The sequence below is a fragment of the Coregonus clupeaformis genome, chromosome 8 (genome assembly GCF_020615455.1).
Source record: "Coregonus clupeaformis isolate EN_2021a chromosome 8, ASM2061545v1, whole genome shotgun sequence".
Lineage (NCBI taxonomy): Eukaryota > Metazoa > Chordata > Actinopteri > Salmoniformes > Salmonidae > Coregonus > Coregonus clupeaformis.
Window position 1 is genome coordinate 22,248,426 of NC_059199.1, and position 17,175 is coordinate 22,265,600.

General features: G+C 44.5%; 1 protein-coding gene across 1 annotated transcript in view; it reads left to right on the top strand.

Moving 5' to 3' along the window:
- The window catches only part of zgc:109889 (uncharacterized protein LOC553542 homolog), a 60,479-nt gene that overhangs the window by 20,196 nt on the left and 23,108 nt on the right, over nt 1–17,175 (top strand). Inside the window, exons 2-3 of the mRNA XM_041882608.2 lie at nt 11,985–12,124; nt 13,238–13,372. Of these exons, the coding sequence (XP_041738542.2) occupies nt 11,992–12,124; nt 13,238–13,372 (268 nt within the window). The 5' untranslated portion in view covers nt 11,985–11,991. The remainder of the gene's footprint in view (nt 1–11,984; nt 12,125–13,237; nt 13,373–17,175) is intronic.

Below are 17,175 nucleotides of genomic sequence, written 5' to 3' on the forward strand. Positions count from 1 at the left end.
GGATGGATAAATAAATAAATCAGCAAGATAGAGTGAAGGAGGAAGACAGAGGCAGTGTAGAGAGAGTGAGAGGGAATGAGCCATACCCAGCCATCACCATGTCGAGACATGTCTTGAGACGTCTTAAGACATATAAATGAAGACGTCTTTAAGACTGTCAATAGACACGTCTTGGAAATACCAATGTCTTGAGACATCAGTCTCTCTAATAATTAATTGTTGTTTTCAGGTTTTATTAGTTATTGATACCAATCACCCACTCTAGAACTCTTATGCACCTCCATAGCACAAAGTGTACTGCACACCAAATCAAAGTAATTAAGATTTATTGACCAAAATAACAATTTCAGATGCAACAAAATAACTTTTGGTAAAGGCGATATAGAGCTCCAAGCAACGCCGATCTTCAAGTCTTTACAGACAGATAGTCATCTCTTGTTTGGGGATCTCAGATCTCAGAGCTGCTCTTCCTAAATCTTCAGGAAAATAAAATGTAATATACAGCAACATCAATAACAATACCACATCTACCCTACTATCCAAGCTTTATTGTATGTCCAGTCTGAAAATAGAACAAATCAGTTAATGACTCTGTTTTCATGGGAAGAAATTAACATTCTCACTTATATTTGCTGGGTGACAGCTTACCTTGATTGAGTTGAGTTGCTGACATGTCCACCATCCTCATATCCTGACAAAAGAGAAAAAGGCCATGTTCATTACACAATAACTATCAAAGCACATGTAAAAACAAAAAGCAGATACAAGCATCCAGTCATAACTTCCCTCATCAGCCTATCCATGCATAGAGGTCAGCCCTCAACCTCTGTGAGATTGGCATCCCTGATCAATAAAACAAAACAACCAATAAATGCACCAGCCATGCACCGGCCATTTATCTATAATTTATTTTGGGGATATACTTGTTGTAACATTTAGATGTATTCTCTAATAAAACTGCACAGAATTGCAGTCACCGGTTAGTACTCAACATTACAGTGCATTGCAAAAGTATTCATCCCGCTTGGCGTTTTTCCTATTTTGTTGCATTTCAACCTGTATTTAAAAATATATATATTTGGATTTCATGTAATGGACATACACAAAATAGTCCAAATTGGTGAAGTGAAAAAATAAATAACGGAAAAGTGGTGCGTGCATATGTATTCACCCCCTTTGCTATGAAGCCCCTAAATAAGATATGGTGCAACCAATTACCTTCAGAAGTCACATAATTAGTTAAATAAAATCTAAGTGTCGCATGATCTGTCACATGATCTCAGTATATATACACCTGTTCTGAAAGGCCCCAGAGTCTGCAACACCACTAGGCAAGGGCCACCACCAAGCAAGTGGCACCATGAAGACCAAGGAGCTCTCCAAACAGGTCAGGGACAAAGTTGGGCAGAAGTACAGATCAGGGTTGGGTTATAAAAAAATATCAGAAACTTTGAACATCCCACGGAGCATCATTAAATCCATTATTAAAAAATGGAAAGAATATGGCACCACAACAAACCTGCCAAGAGAGGGCCGCCCACCAAAACTCACAGACCAGGCAAGGAGGGCATTAATCAGAGAGGCAGCAAAGAGACCAAAGATAACCCTGAAGGAGCTGCAAAGCTCCACAGCGGAGATTGGAGTATCTGTCCATAGGACCACTTTAAGCCGTACACTCCACCGAGCTGGGCTTTATGGAAGAGCCATTGCTTAAAGAAAAAAATAAGCAAACACGTTTGGTGTTCGCCAATAGGCATGTGGGAGACTCCCCAAATATATGGAAGAAGGTACTCTGGTCAGATGAGACTAAAATTGAGCTTTTTGGCCATCAAGGAAAATGCTATGTCTGGCGCAAACCCAACACCTCTCATCACCCCGAGAACACCATCATGTTTTTCATCGGCAGGGACTGGGAAACTGGTCAGAATTGAAGGAATGATGGATGGCGCTAAATACAGGGAAATTCTTGAGGGGAAACCTGTTTCAGTCTTCCAAAGATTTGAGACTGGGACGGAGGTTCACCTTCCAGTAGGACAATGACCCTAAGCATACTGCTAAAGCAACACTGAAGTGGTTTAAGGGGAAACATTTAAATGTCTTGGAATGGCCTAGTCAAAGCCCAGACCTCAATCCAATTGAGAATCTGTGGTATGACTTAAAGATTGCTGTACACCAGCGGAACCCATCCAACTTGAAGGAGCTGGAGCAGTTTTGCCTTGAAGAATGGGCAACAATCCCAGTGGCTAGATATGCCAAACTTATAGAGACATACCCCAAGAGACTTGCAGTTGTAATTGCTGCAAAAGATGGCTCTAAAAAGTATTGACTTTGGGGGGGTGAATAGTTATGCACGCTCAAGTTTTCTTTTTTTTTTGTCTTATTTCTTGTTCTTTCTTATTTTGCATCTTCAAAGTGGTAGGCATGTTGTGTAAATCAAATGATACAAACCCCCCAAAAATCCATTTTAATTCCAGGTTGTAAAATGCCAAGGGTGGTGAATACTTTCGCAAGCCACTGTATGTCTCAAGATGTCTTAAGATACACAACCCATGTCTCAATAGTCTCAAGGCTTAAAAATCTTTCTTTAATCTGTCTCCTCCCCTTCATCTACGCTGATTTAAAGTGGATTTAACAGGTGACATCAATAAGGGATCATAGCTTTCACCTGGATTCACCTGCTTAGTCTATGTAATGGAAAGAGCAGGAGTCCTTAATGTTTTGTATACTCGGTGTTCAATATTATAGAATACTGCATAGAGTGGCTAATTTGCTCATATTTACAAAGGCCTGCCTGTGATTTTGCTGGATGAATGTGGAGGAAGGAATATACAGTACATGCATAATGATCTGCATGTCCAAAAAAAAATGTCATTGTGGCAGTACGGGGAAAACACTGCATGAAACCTTCTACTGTTCAGTTAACACACACACTCTCCTCCCTCACACACTCTCTCTGTCTCCCTCTCTTTCATAAACACACACACAAATCCACTCTCTCTCACAAAGATACAGACTGCTCCCAACTTTAAAAACATTAGGCAATGAACAGAATGTAAGGAGCACCAGAAATATATATATTTTTTATATAAATAGTTAGGCCTACAGTGCCATCAAAGTATTCACACCCCTTAACTTTTTCCATATTTTGTTGTGTTTACAGCCTGAATAAAAAATGGTTGTCGTTGGCCTACACACAATACCCGATAATGTCAAAGTGGAATTCTGTTTTTCTAAAGTTTTACTAATTAACTAAAAATGAAAAGCTTAAATGTCTTGAGTCAATAAGTTTTCAACCCCTTTGTTATGGCAAGCCTAAATAAGTTCAGGAGTAAGAATTTACTTAACAAGTCACATAATAAGTTGCATGGACTCACTCTGTGCAATAATAGTGTTTAACCAGATTTCTAACCAGATTTTTTAATGACTTCCTCATCTCTGTACCCCACACATACAATTATCTGTAAGGTCCTTCAGTCGAGCAGTGAATTTCAAACACCAATTCAACCACAAAGACAAGGGAGGTTGTCCAATGCCTCGCAAAGAAGGGCACCTATTGGTAGATAAATAAAAATAAAAAAGAACATTGAATATCCCTTTGAGCATGGTAAAGTTATTAATTACACTTTGGATGGTGTATCAATACACCCAGTCACTACAAAGATACAGGCGTCCTTCCTAACTCAGTTGCCGGAGAGGAAAGAAACCACTCATGGATTTCACCATGAGGTCAATGGTGAGAGAAAACATTTACATAGTTTAATGGCTGTGATAGGGGAAGACTGAGGATGGATCAACAACATTGTAGTTACTCCACAATACTAACCCTAATTGACAGAGTGAAAAGAAGGAAGCCTGTACAGAATACAAATATTCCCAAACATGCATCCTGTTTGTAACAAGGCACTAAAGTAATAATGCAAAAAATGTGGCAAAGCAATTAACTTTTTGTCCTGAATACAAAGTGTTATGTTTGGGGTAAATCCAATACAACACATTACTGAGTACCGCTCTCCATATTTTCAAGCATAGTGGTGGCTGCATTATGTTATGGGTATGCTTGTAATTGATAAGGACTGGGGAGTTTTTCAGGATAAAAAAGAAACAGAATGGCGCTAAGCACAGTCAAAATCCTAGAGGAAAACCTGGTTCAGTCTGCTTTCCACCAGACACCGGGAGATGAATTCACCATTCAGCAGGATAATAACCTAAAACACATGGCCAAATATACACTGGAGTTGCTTACCAAGAAGACAGTAAATGTTCCTGAGTGGCCGATTTAAAGTTTTGACTTAAATCTGCTTGAAAATCTATGGCAAGACTTGAAAATGGTTGTCTATCAATGGTCAACAACCATTTTGACAGAGCTTGAATAATTTAGAAAATAATAATGGCAAATATTGTACGATCCAGGTGTGCAAAGCTCTTAGAGACTTACCCAGAAAGACTCACAGCTGTAATCACTGCCAAGGGTGATTCTAACATCTATTGACTCAGGGTTGTGAATACTTGTGTAAATTAAACATTTCAATATTTTATTAGAAATACATTTGCAAAAACATTTTTTAACATGTTTTCACTTTGTCATTATGGGGTATTGTGTGTAGATAGGTGAGAAAAAATATATATTTACTCCATTTTGAATTCATGCTCTAACACAACAAAATGTGGAATTAGACAATAGGTATGAATACTTTCTGGAGGCACTGTATATGAATGCTACCTTTGAAACACATCTCATGTGTAGCAGACCCTTTTCTTTTCTTCCTGTGCTAACCAAATATGCCTAGACCTACTGTCAAGTTACTAGGTTGTTAGCTAGCTAGGTAACATGACTGAACAACGTTGTTTGTTATCAAACCAATAATTAGCGGGTCGGGATTAGTTTAAAACGGCCCCCAACGTGGTTTGTGAAATTGTATCAAATGCGCGTGAAATCTCGCAGGAAGAAAAAAAGATTGCTCTGATTATAGCCTTTTTTATGATTATTTTTTTGAGCTAGAGACATGCCGTTTTCTATGCTATAATGCTGCAAGCATGCCTGTCGCGAAGCTGTTTTTCCTGTCTGGCACTGCTGCATGACAGCGAACTTGAAAAGCCTACTCAGACTGGCCTGTGCTCTTGGTTATACCAGGGATTAATTTATATACAATGTATCAACTTTGCTTGCTCTGCGCCAATGTAACAACAGAAGACTGATCAGGGTCTCCATCCCCGCTCACCATCACAGCTAAATTATATTTAATTACATTATTGGACCGGTGCATACAAGAGACTAGTTCCTGTTGCTTAAAAAATTTACGTGAATATATCAAAAACAGACTTTATACACTTTTTTTATATTTTTATAACAGGCGCCAGGGGGTTCTTTAGATCGGTGGGGCCGGAAAAGTTGGTAGTATCATATGAAACGTTACTCTAAAATGTTGGTATCATAAGTATCATGATGTTTTGGTACTGTGATATTATTGGTACCGGTATACCTTGCAACAGTCCAACCGGGAACATGCATCGCCCAAAGTGAGAGCAAATGCGCACTGCTTCACAGCAACAGGAAGTGAGCCAAGGTGAGGAGGGGGAGCGACCGTGTCCCCCCCTGCTTGTTGATGTATGCCACCATCGTCATGTTGTCGGATCTGACCAGCACATGCCGGCCCGACAAACGCAGGAGGAGGCACCTGAGCGCCATGTACATTGTCAGAAGTTCCAGGTAATTGATATGCCAGGCACTCTGTGACACCATATTGTGGAACAACACCTGGCCCATGAGTACCCCTTGCGACAGTAGCCAGGGACCCCTCCACTTGGCCAGTGCTCAAAGGCATGTCGGGGACACCTGAATGACCGGTTTCGGTGGCGAGATGAATCCAAGCGTGTGGCTAGCACACAGCGCTGGAACAGCCGCATAAATAATAGTCCCAGGGGAATGACCACTATCATAGATGCCATCATCCCCAGTAGGTGCAGGAACATGCAAAAACGTACTGTGGTCCCCAACTGAAATTGGGCCAAGTTGAGCTGGAACCCAGAAACCCTCTCCGGGGATAGAAAAGCGCAATTTACGCATGAGCCTACCTCGAGACCCAGGAATGGAATATACAGCAATGGGGTTAGACAGCTCTTTTTCTGGTTTACAGTAAAACCTAGAGACTGAAAATGGGACACCAGCCTGAATGTGTGTAACACTGCTTGTTCCCATTACTCTGCTGCTATCAGCCAACACCCTCAGCCCCTGGCCCCCCAGAAACTTTCTGTAACTGGGGTACATGGGCACATGAAAGTACGCATCCTTTAAGTTGATGGTGATGAACCAACCGCCGGGACGCACAAACCGTAACAGCCGTTGGATTGTGAACATTTTGGATATGCGAACTCTGAGATGCTTGCTGAGGACACAAGTCTAGAACGGGGCGTAAAGAGGATATTCCCTACCTCAAAATGGGCACTGAGTCCTCAGGAACAGTTGAAGTGATGACGCCGCAGAAGCATGGGGGACGCGCAGCAAATTGTAACCTGTACACCGATGTCACTGTTCGCATGATCCAGAGCAACATTGTGCATGCACGCCATTGGTTGGAGCAGACAGCGAGCCTCCCATAAAGTGCCATCTGAAGGGGTGGGACGCCACCTTGTGGACTGGGAGAGAATTGTTATTTTTCCCTTTCCAGCATTCTCGACCACCATGTGTCTGAATGTGGAGAAGGGACACTTTTCATTGCACCCACGTGGGAGACGCAACACTTTTGATACCCATGAACACAGTGGAACTTTGGGTTGATGCAACTGTGTTTATGTGCCAAGGTTTGCCTGAAGCCCGGTCCATAAGATTGATATACCCCTTGAACCCCGTGAACACCATGGAACGTGGGGTAACAGAGGGGCTTTAAACATGGACAAGTTTCCAAACTAAGTTGTGCTTCCGTGAGACTGAATAGCCTGGAAGAAGCCCGGCCCCTAATGGACACAGGGGTCTCTGGTAATGGCTGACGTAGCACCCCGTTTGGCTGTAACCAAATGTGGGGCCACTGACGTCACAGTAATGCTATGGCCCCTCGCTCCAGGGGTTACCCGAGCCCAATGCTCAGAGGCTACTTCCTCATCGGAGGTGCCCGCAAAACCCGCTTCCTTCACTCTCCAACTCCAGGAATTGGAAATAGGAATGTGATTGCCATCACGCCGGGGGAAAGCTAGTAATCTTCATTTGCCGAAAGTTATGCATGCTAGCTGACGTGATGAGGCTTCTAGTCTAAGCCAGGCTAGCTAGCCTCTTTGACCGCAGCATGGTCCATTTTAGAATAACGAATCGACTTAATGCTAGCTACGTATACTAAACAAGAGAGCTACCTAAGCAATTCCACTGTTAGGAAGCTGGAATAGCTAGCAGTAGCTAGCTTGCCTCTTCGAGTTATCTAACCTGGCTAGAACACTATGCAGTGCTTGTTAGCTAGCCTGGTCTCGGAAAGTCTACATCGGACCGGATCACCGAGGTGGGGCCCTGACCCTTCTGGGAAGAGAGGCAAGCGGTGCTTAACAAAGGCAAACACAGGCGGCAGGGGATACCCACAGAACCTGTTCGCTCTTCTTCGAGGAGCCTCCCGTAACCGGCGACAGAGTGCACAGGAGCCAGGAGACATTCGACCTGACCAAAGACCCAATCCATCTACACGTCAGACTCAGCCGAGGTCAGAACCCCGGGAGAGAAAGTCACTATCGGAAACACCAAGCCCCCTGAAGAATGCCACACGATTGTCAACAGAACCTGCGCCACGGACTAGTAGGGGAACAGGGGTCCGCTAGTCTCCCACATGAACTGATTCGAGTGACGGCAGCCTGAGCATGCACAGAGCCAAGACATACAAGACAACAAACGTGAGTATCTTTTAATTCATTGGGGCATGGTTGTCGAACCTGACCCTGGCTTGCTCGCCTTTGTCGTTTTGGTTACTTATTGCTATAGCCAGGCCAAGCAATTTGAAGAATAACTAATGTAGCTCAGTTGGTAGAGCATGGCGCTTGCAACGCCAGGGTTGTGGGTTCGATTCCCACGGGGAGCCAGTATGAAAAAATTTATGCACTCACTAACTGTAAGTCGCTCTGTATAAGAGCGTCTGCTAAATGACTAAAATGTAAATTATTAGGAAGCTTATGAAAACCCTAGAAACTTCAGCACACAACGCCCAGCGGGTGAGCATGCTCTACCACTATCAGACAGTTTAGTTGGTACAACGTAAGACAGTCCCTTGTTCCAATTGGTTGTTTTAGTAGCATGAATCGTTCCTGTTCACACCGAGGTGAAGAGCGGAATAATTAAAGGAGCGAATCCGAGCTTCACGCTTATCACCTGTGGAAGCCGGTGCTTCCAGCGAGGCACGGATTTCAATGGCCGTGTCAGGCGTGATTGTAGATCCTTCAACTGAAGTCACGAGGGTGTGACTCCCCATAGTATATTGTAGCAAAGTTGACTGCCTGAAAGGGAACTCATACTTTCCCTTCAAAATTTGACGTATTATGGATGAAAGTATATTTTTGACGCATTAATTCCACGTGGTTACAAGCGTTAAAACAGAAACAACTCAAAGGTTAACAGTTTAGGTATTCATTCCGAGTGGTTAAGGTCAGGGCTATGGTTTGTATCATCAACATTCTTGCTGCTTGCTAGAGCATTGTGAACTGCTGTAGCGCAGTGGTCTGAGCAGCACGCTTTGGCTCTGAGCATCACAAGTTTGCGCCCAGTACTGGGCAATCGTTTTTTTTTTTTTGTGAGCGTCGAGGAAGGCATTAATCGACGTTCTCAGGACCTTTTCAAACGTCCGAAATCTAAGTCTATTTCTAGTGATCAGGCTGCTTGAGACACAGGCTGTGTCTCAAGACATGTCTTCAAAATGTGTCTTGAGAACAAAGGTGTCTCAAGACGTCATGAGACATCTCCATTGCGTGTCTCAAGACGTCGCCAGACAAAGGCGATGGCTGGGTATGAGAGAGAGAGAGAGAGAGAGAGAGAGAGAGAGAGAGAGAGAGAGAGAGAGAGAGAGAGAGAGAGAGAGAGAGAGAGAGAGAGAGAGAGAGAGAGAGAGAGAGAGAGAGAGAGAGAGAGAGAGAGAGAGAGAGAGAGAGAGAGAGAGAGAGAGAGAGAGAAGAGAGAGAGAGAGAGAGGAGAACAGGAGAGAGAGAGAGAAGAGACAGAGGAGAGGCGAGAGAGAGAGAGAGAGAGAGAGAGAGAGAGAGAGAGAGAGAGAGAGAGAGAGAGAGAGAGAGAGAGAGAGAGAGAGAGAGAGAGAGAGAGAGAGAGAGAGAGAGAGAGAGAGAGACTCTTCTGAGTGACCTCGACACCGCCTCTACACATCTCCATTGCGTGTCTCAAGACGTCGCCAGACAAAGGCGATGGCTGGGTATGAGAGAGAGAGAGAGAGAGAGAGAGAGAGAGAGAGAGAGAGAGAGAGAGAGAGAGAGAGAGAGAGAGAGAGAGAGAGAGAGAGAGAGAGAGAGAGAGAGAGAGAGAGAGAGAGAGAGAGAGAGAGAAGAGAGAGAGAGAGAGAGAGAGAGAGAGAGAGAGAGAGAGAGAGAGAGAGAGATACTCTTCTGAGTGACCTCGACACCGCCTCTACACATCTCCATTGCGTGTCTCAAGACGTCGCCAGACAAAGGCGATGGCTGGGTATGAGAGAGAGAGAGAGAGAGAGAGAGAGAGAGAGAGAGAGAGAGAGAGAGAGAGAGAGAGAGAGAGAGAGAGAGAGAGAGAGAGAGAGAGAGAGAGAGAGAGAGAGAGAGAGAGAGAGAGAGAGAGAGAGAGAGAGAGAGAGAGAGAGAGAGAGAGAGAGAGAGAGAGAGAGAGAGAGAGAGAGAGAGAGAGAGAGAGAGAGAGAGAGAGAGAGAGAGAGAGAGAGAGAGAGAGAGAGAGAGAGAGAGAGAGAGAGATACTCTTCTGCAGTGACCTCGACACCGCCAGTGAAGACTGTTGAGCCGACCAGCCTCGTTTATTGCCTTATTGATACGTTTTGAATAAAGTAATATCCTGATTGGTGATTGACCCTGTCGCTCCTCATTATTGATTCAAATTCCCACTACAACACACACACACACCGGCGGCATTACTCATGCTCGAGTAAAGATGATCTCATACACACACACGCTACAACCCTCTAGGGAATGGGGATATACCCACTCAAGGGCAATAAGAAGTGCCTGGGGTGGGGGTGGTAGTGGGGTGGTTGGTTGGTTATTCAGTTGTACTGGTTTATTAATGGGGCGAGAGAGATGAGAGAGAGATGACAGAGAGATGAGATGAGAGGAAGACTGGAGTGTGTGAATATTTTGTTTACAGGGAAAGCGTAATGATTACTGACATGCTTACTGTTGAGACCTGATGTACTTATACAACTCACTACTCTCACTCACTCACTCACACACACACACACACACACACACACACACACACACACACACACACACACACACACACACACACACATTGTCCGGGACATTGAAGTGGTCTGTGTAATAGAGTGCCAGGTTCGATTACAACTGTGTTGAAAAAGAGAGGGAGAGGAAGAAAGATGGAGTGGGCTAGTGACCTGTCTGTCCTCTCTCTATCTGTTAGGATGACAGGCACGGCTCAATTGGGACAAACCAAACAACCAGCACACACACACATAAAGGGAGCTCATCATCACGTTTCATTTGTGCCCTGGTTCCCTTTTTCCATCTCAGTTGGCAGGCAGTATGTGTCTCTGTGTGTTTTCTCCGGTCAGTGCTGTGGAAGTCAGCCATTCCACACACTCTCACACACTTCCAAGATAATCACCGTCACAATTACTATCACATAGATAACTGGCATGATATCTTCTCACACACACATATACACACACACACACATACACACTGGTCTGACACACATCACACACCGTCACAGTTAAAATCCCAGGGCAGAAGAGGCCATGGACCAAATACAGAACAGCTCTCAGAAGAGAGAGAGAGAGGAGCTACAGTTCCATCTCATGTGTAGCTTATTTGGAGAGAGGGAGGCAGAGAAAGAAAGGGAGAAGAGAGAGTTCTTCACAGCAGAGTTTTTCCGTCTCTTTCCACAAGGACATTGTGCCCCCCTATCATGTGATAGTTGCATTCCAAATGGCGTACTATTCCCTTTATAGTGCACTACTTTCAACCAGGGTCCATAGGGATCTGGTCAAAAGTAGTGCACTATAGGGAACAGGGTGCCATTTGGTACACATTCAGGGGCTCTCCAAATTCTGTCCTCTCACCAGTGATATGACAGCCCAGCAGTAGCAGCACAAGCTGTGGCAGTTAGCACTGTGCCAACCATTCCGGCCCATTGGACCCTGCACGGATCCCAGTCGCACTGACACGAAGCAGCTTGACAGGCAACTGGGCCGCGGGGGCCCGACAATGTGAACAGAGCCAGTCACTCAGCTCAGTTCAGTTACACTAACACTGATCACAGATCAGATCACTGTCTCTAAGTCAGTGGGGATAGTTATCTCTGTGGCCTAGAGGCTGATTAGAGGTAAGTTTGTATTAATTAATCACAGTAGATATCAGATCTGGCTGTCTGATTGAGTTGATTAGTTTGTGTGTCTTGCAATATCATGGCTTCTGTGATGCTCACTTTGATTTATCCTTTGCCTGTGCTTCTTTTCACCCTCCCTACTTATCTTTCTTCCTTTATGTCTAACTCTCCTTCTACCCTTCCTTTTTTGTCATCCTGTCAATCCAAATGCCTCCCTCCCTCCCTCTCACCTTGTCCTCTATCTGTCTCGCTTTCTCTCTCTCTCTCTCTCTCTCTCCCTCCTTCTCTTCCTCCTTCCCTCCTTCCTTTTTCTCTACCTCTCCTTACACCTCCCTCTCCATCTCTCTCCCCGAGGTGAATCACCATGCCATTGGTAAAATGCAGTATAGAGGACAGACACCTGTGTCTCTCTCCCTCTCTCTGTCCATTTCTCACTCTTTCTTGTACTTCTCTCTCCCCATAGATAAACCATGCCGTTGGTAAAGCGCAGTATAGAGCCTAGACACCTGTGTCGAGGTGCAGTACCCGATGGAGTCACCAGTGAACTGGAGTGTGTTACCAACAGCACCCTCGCTGCCATCATCAAACAGCTTGGCAGCCTTAGTAAGTTGTGTGTGTGCGCGCGCGTAGGGGAGGATAGAGAGGTGTGTGGGTGGGGTGGGGGGGGTTATGTGTGTGACTGTGTGTGTGTGTGAAATAAACACATCAGTGAAGGGCAGGAGAGAGACAGATAGCAGCATGGTTTTAACATGTGAGGCCATGTTCCGTGCTCCTATTGGTCTGGTCTGTGCCTCCTAGTGTTATCCTGATCTCCTATAGGGTTATCCTGTATGCTGATCAGGTATGGTATAGAGGTTCAGAGTGTGACTCTCTACTGTAGAGATGGGAATAGATTAACTTGACTTTCTGACCCAGACACCTGTAGATAATAATAATGGACACTTACCAGTAGTCTGACTCTTGAAGCTAATGCTAATTGTCAGTATTTGTGGCTCTACATTCCCCCAGCTTTGCCCTATGGCTTCTATGGGATAGCAGCAATATCTAAAGACTTAGTGTCTAAGGAGATATTATGTATTTATTAAATTGGAATAAACACGCTGTTAGGCAGAGTGGCAGTTAGTCATACCAGTAGCCTCTGCACAAGTGGTTGCTAATGTGTACTCTTTAGTGTAGAATCCCTTGCATAGTGGAGTAAGTACACCTTGTTATTGTGGTCTAAAGGTATTCCTTTGACAGAGAAGCTTCATTAGACTAAAAGACAACTCAGACCTCCACCACCTATCCACCCTAGAGACAATGACTGAAGTGCACTTTGAAACCACCTTCACTCTGTGTTAGACTACATTATTGATGTGTGGTACAATATGTCTATATGTATCAGTGCTATAACAATGAGAAGTCCTTATATCTAAACAATAACCTGACATAGCACCCAGCAATGTTACAGTAGGTGCTGTTGTTTTAATTTATATTGTTATATCTTCCACTGGGGATATGCAGGGTCCCTTGACAAGGTACACACACACACACTGTGGGGCAGGCAGACTATAATGTATTGTTCTCTGCTAGATGTCAGACAGTAGCTCTGCAGGGGGCACAACACCCTGCAGTGAGACGATGGAGAATCCCTGCCCATTGATTAAGTTGTGTGTGTGTGTGTGTGTGTGTGTGTTTGTGTTATCCTGTGTACTAATGTGTCTCTTCAATCTGCAGGTCGTCATGCGGAGGACATCTTTGGAGAGCTGTTCAACGAAGCCAACAGCTTCTACATGAGAATGAACAACCTACAGGAGAGAGTAGACCTACTGGCTGTCAAAGTCACCCAGCTAGACTCCACCGTGGAAGAAGGTGTGTTTTCATCTTACTTTGTCACCTGACAAAGTATGTTGGTACATGGGATAAAGCATAGCAGCAGCTGCAGCAACATATCACCTGCACCCGCTTCACTGAGTGAATGCAGCTGTCTGTGTTGCAGCAGTGAGGTTTTCCCCAGTGCTGGTGTGATTGAATGAAGCCACTCTGTCTGTGGTGGAATTTGGAATGTGCATATGATCGGTAAATGCTAAATGGCATGCTTGTGACGACCCAACTCTGACGTCACCCCATTGAAGTTGATTTAATTTAAAACGGTTAAGGTAAGGGTTAAGTAAGGGTTATGGTTAAGGTCAGGGTTAGGATTTAGGGTAGGGTTGTCCCAAGGATCCCACTTAGCATCCACCATATGATCTAGATTGAGTGTGTACTGTGCTATCCCACATATAAAATACTACAGTTTAATATAAAATACTAAAGTACTTAGTATAAAATTATATATTATTGTGTAGTAAACTGTAGTATACTGTAGAATACTATACCCCACACTGTAGTATTCCTCAATCATGTAGTGCTTACTACATAATTTTGTAGTATACTGTAGAATATTATACTCCACACTGTAGTATCCCTCGATCGTGTAGTGCTTACTATAGTATTTTTTAGTATACTGTAGAATACTATACTACACAATGCCCTCGCCCACCTGGATAAGAGGAACACCTAGTGCACCATAGTGCCCGCCAAGCTCATCACCAAGCTTTCCCAAAAACACTATAGTGAATACTATAGTATATAAATATAGTAATACTACAGTATACTATAGTATTTTTTCATGTGGGCTGCTACAGTGGTGTGAGCTGTACTGTGCCTTAGCTGCAGTGGATTAGTGAAGTGACCCAGCTTTTCTTACAGAGATTCAGGAGGGATGAAACACAAACACAGACACGCACAAGCACGCGACACACACACACACACACACACACACACACACACACACACACACACACACACTGGATTCAGGAGGCATGAGCTGATCACCTGAGAGAGAAGCACTGTATTACACGACTAATAATAACTGTGCCTCTATCATATCCTCCTCTCTTTTCTCCTACACCTGTCCTCCACCTTTCTATTCCCTGTTTTCCCCTCTTCTCTCTGGCTCCCCCTCTTTTGTCCTTTTTCTTTCATATCATATTTCACCCCTTTCCTCTTCATATAGTATTTATTCTCCTCTTCGCTCTTATAGTTTTTTCTCCCCATCTGATCCTCTTCTCTCCTGTCTCCTACTCACCCATTCCACCCATCTATCCATCCATCCAGTCCCCATAGGAATGCATTGTCTCTTCAGCCACATAGAGAAGCACTGTATTGGCAACGCATAGGGATGTGATGGTTAAGCACTCTGTGTGTGTGTGTGTGTGTTATGAACTCACGACTGTCTGACCTTCAAACGAACCAGCCACGCTCGTTTGTGTGTCTGCTGACCTTTTTCTAGCCTGTAGAGGTGTTCGACTCAAGGGATAGGGGTGAGTGCTTTTTAAAGTGTGTGTGCGCACATGTGGGTACGATTGTTTATGCGTGCATGGGTGCGTGTTTTGAGTTGTGGTTGTTGTGCCTGTGTGTGTATTTGGGTTTTGACTCTGGCTTTGTGGTTCGTCTGCTTGAATGTTTTGGCAGGTGTTTGTGTGCGTGTGTGTGTCAGCAGCTTTCCTCCTTCAGAATAGCCTCAGTATATCTTTAATGGCTGATTTGCTCATCGATGAGCCTCGTGCTGTGCTTTCATATTTGTCTGTCTGTGTGTGTGTGTGTGTGTGTGTGTGTGTGTGTGCGGGTGTGTGTGCGCATGTGTGTGTGGTTTCTGTGTGTATGCGTGTGTGTCTGAGTCCCGCTGACAGATGTAAAGACAGACGAAGGGACAGATGTCTGCAAGGATACATGGGGTAACATGGGAGGGAGGTATTTGTATTTATTAGGGATCCACATTAGCTGCTGCCAAGGCAGCAGCTACTCTTCCTGGGGTCCAAGCACATTAAGGCACTTACATCACACATAAAACCAAATATAAAACAGTACATATACAATTATTTTACCACTACATACACTATATATACAAAAGTATATGGACACCCCTTCAAATGAGTGGATTCGGCTATTTCAGCCACACCCGTTGCTGACAGGTGTATAAAATCGAGCACACCGCCATGCAATCTCCATAGACAAACATTGGCAGTAGAATGGCCGTACTGAAGAGCTCAGTGGCTTTCAACATGGCACGGTCATAGGATGCCACCTTTCCAACAAGTCAGTTCGTCAAATTTCTGCCCTGCTAGAGCTGCCCCGGTCAACTGTAAGTGCTGTTATTGTGAAGTGGAAACATCTAGGAGCAACAACGGCTCAGCCTTGAATTGATAGGCCACGCAAGCTCACAGAACGGGACTGCCGAGTGCTGAAGCACGTAAGAATCGTCTGTCCTCGGTTGCAACACTCACTACCCGAGTTCCAAACTGCCTCTGGAAGCACAAGAACTGTTCATCGGGAGCTTCATGAAATGGGTTTCCATGGCCGCACACAAGCCTAAGATCACCATGCGCAATGGAGTGGTGTAAAGCTGGAGTGGTGTAAAGCTCACCGCCATTGGACTCTGGAGCAGTGGAAATGCGTTCTCTGGAGTGATGAATCACGCTTCACCATCTGGCAGTACAATGGACGAATCTGGATTTGGTGGATGCCAGGAGAACGCTACCTGCCCCAATGCGTAGTGCCAACTGTAAAGTTTGGTGGAGGAGGTATAATGGTCTGGGGCTGTTTTTCATGGTTCGGGCTAGGCCCCTTAGTTCCACTAAAGGTAAATCTTAACGCTACAGCAAACAATGACATTCTAGACATTTCTGTGCTTCCAACTTTGTGGCAAGAGTTTGGGGAAGGCCCTTTCCTGTTTCAGCATGACAATGCCCCTGTGCACAAAACGAGGTCCATACAAAAATGGTTTGTCAAGATCGGTGTGGAAGAACTTGACTGGCCTGCACAGAGCCCTGACCTCAACCCCATCGAACACCTTTGGGATGAATTGGAATGCCGACTGCTAGCCAGGCCTAATCGCCCAACATCAGTGCCAGACCTCACTAATGCTCTTGTGGCTGAATGGAAGCAAGTCCCCACAGCAATGTTCCAACATCTAGTGGAAAGCTTTCCCAGAAGAGTGGAGGCTGTTATAGCAGCAAAGGGGGGACCAACTCCATATTAATGGCCATTATACAAAATGTATAATACCACCATACAACAATATTACAATGTATGTGAGTGTAGATTGCATGTGCTAGCGTTTGTGTGCATATGCGTGTGTCTGTACCTGTTTGTGTGTCTCTTCACAGTCCCTGCTGTTCCATAAGGTGTATTTTTATCAGTTTTTTAAAAATCTGATTCTACTGCTTGCATCAGTTACCTGATGTGGAATAGAGTTCCATGTAGTCATGTCTCTATGTAGTACTGTGCGCCTCCCATAGTCTATTCTGGACTCGGTGCATTCAGCTTGTCAAAACTTCTTACAAAAACAAATAGTGATAAAGTCAGTCTTTCCTCCACTTTGAGCCATGAGAGATTGACATGCATATTATTGTTAACTTTCTGTGTACATTTAAAGTCCAGCTGTGCTGCCCTGTTCTGACCTAATTGTAATTGACCACAAGACTGAACAGTAGTCCAGGTGCGACAAAGCTAGGGCCTGTAGGACCTGCCTTGATGATAGTGTTGTTAAGAAGGCTTAGCTACTGTTGTGTCAGCATGTTTTGACCTTGACAGTTTACAATCCAGGGTTACTCCAAGCAGTTTAGTCACCT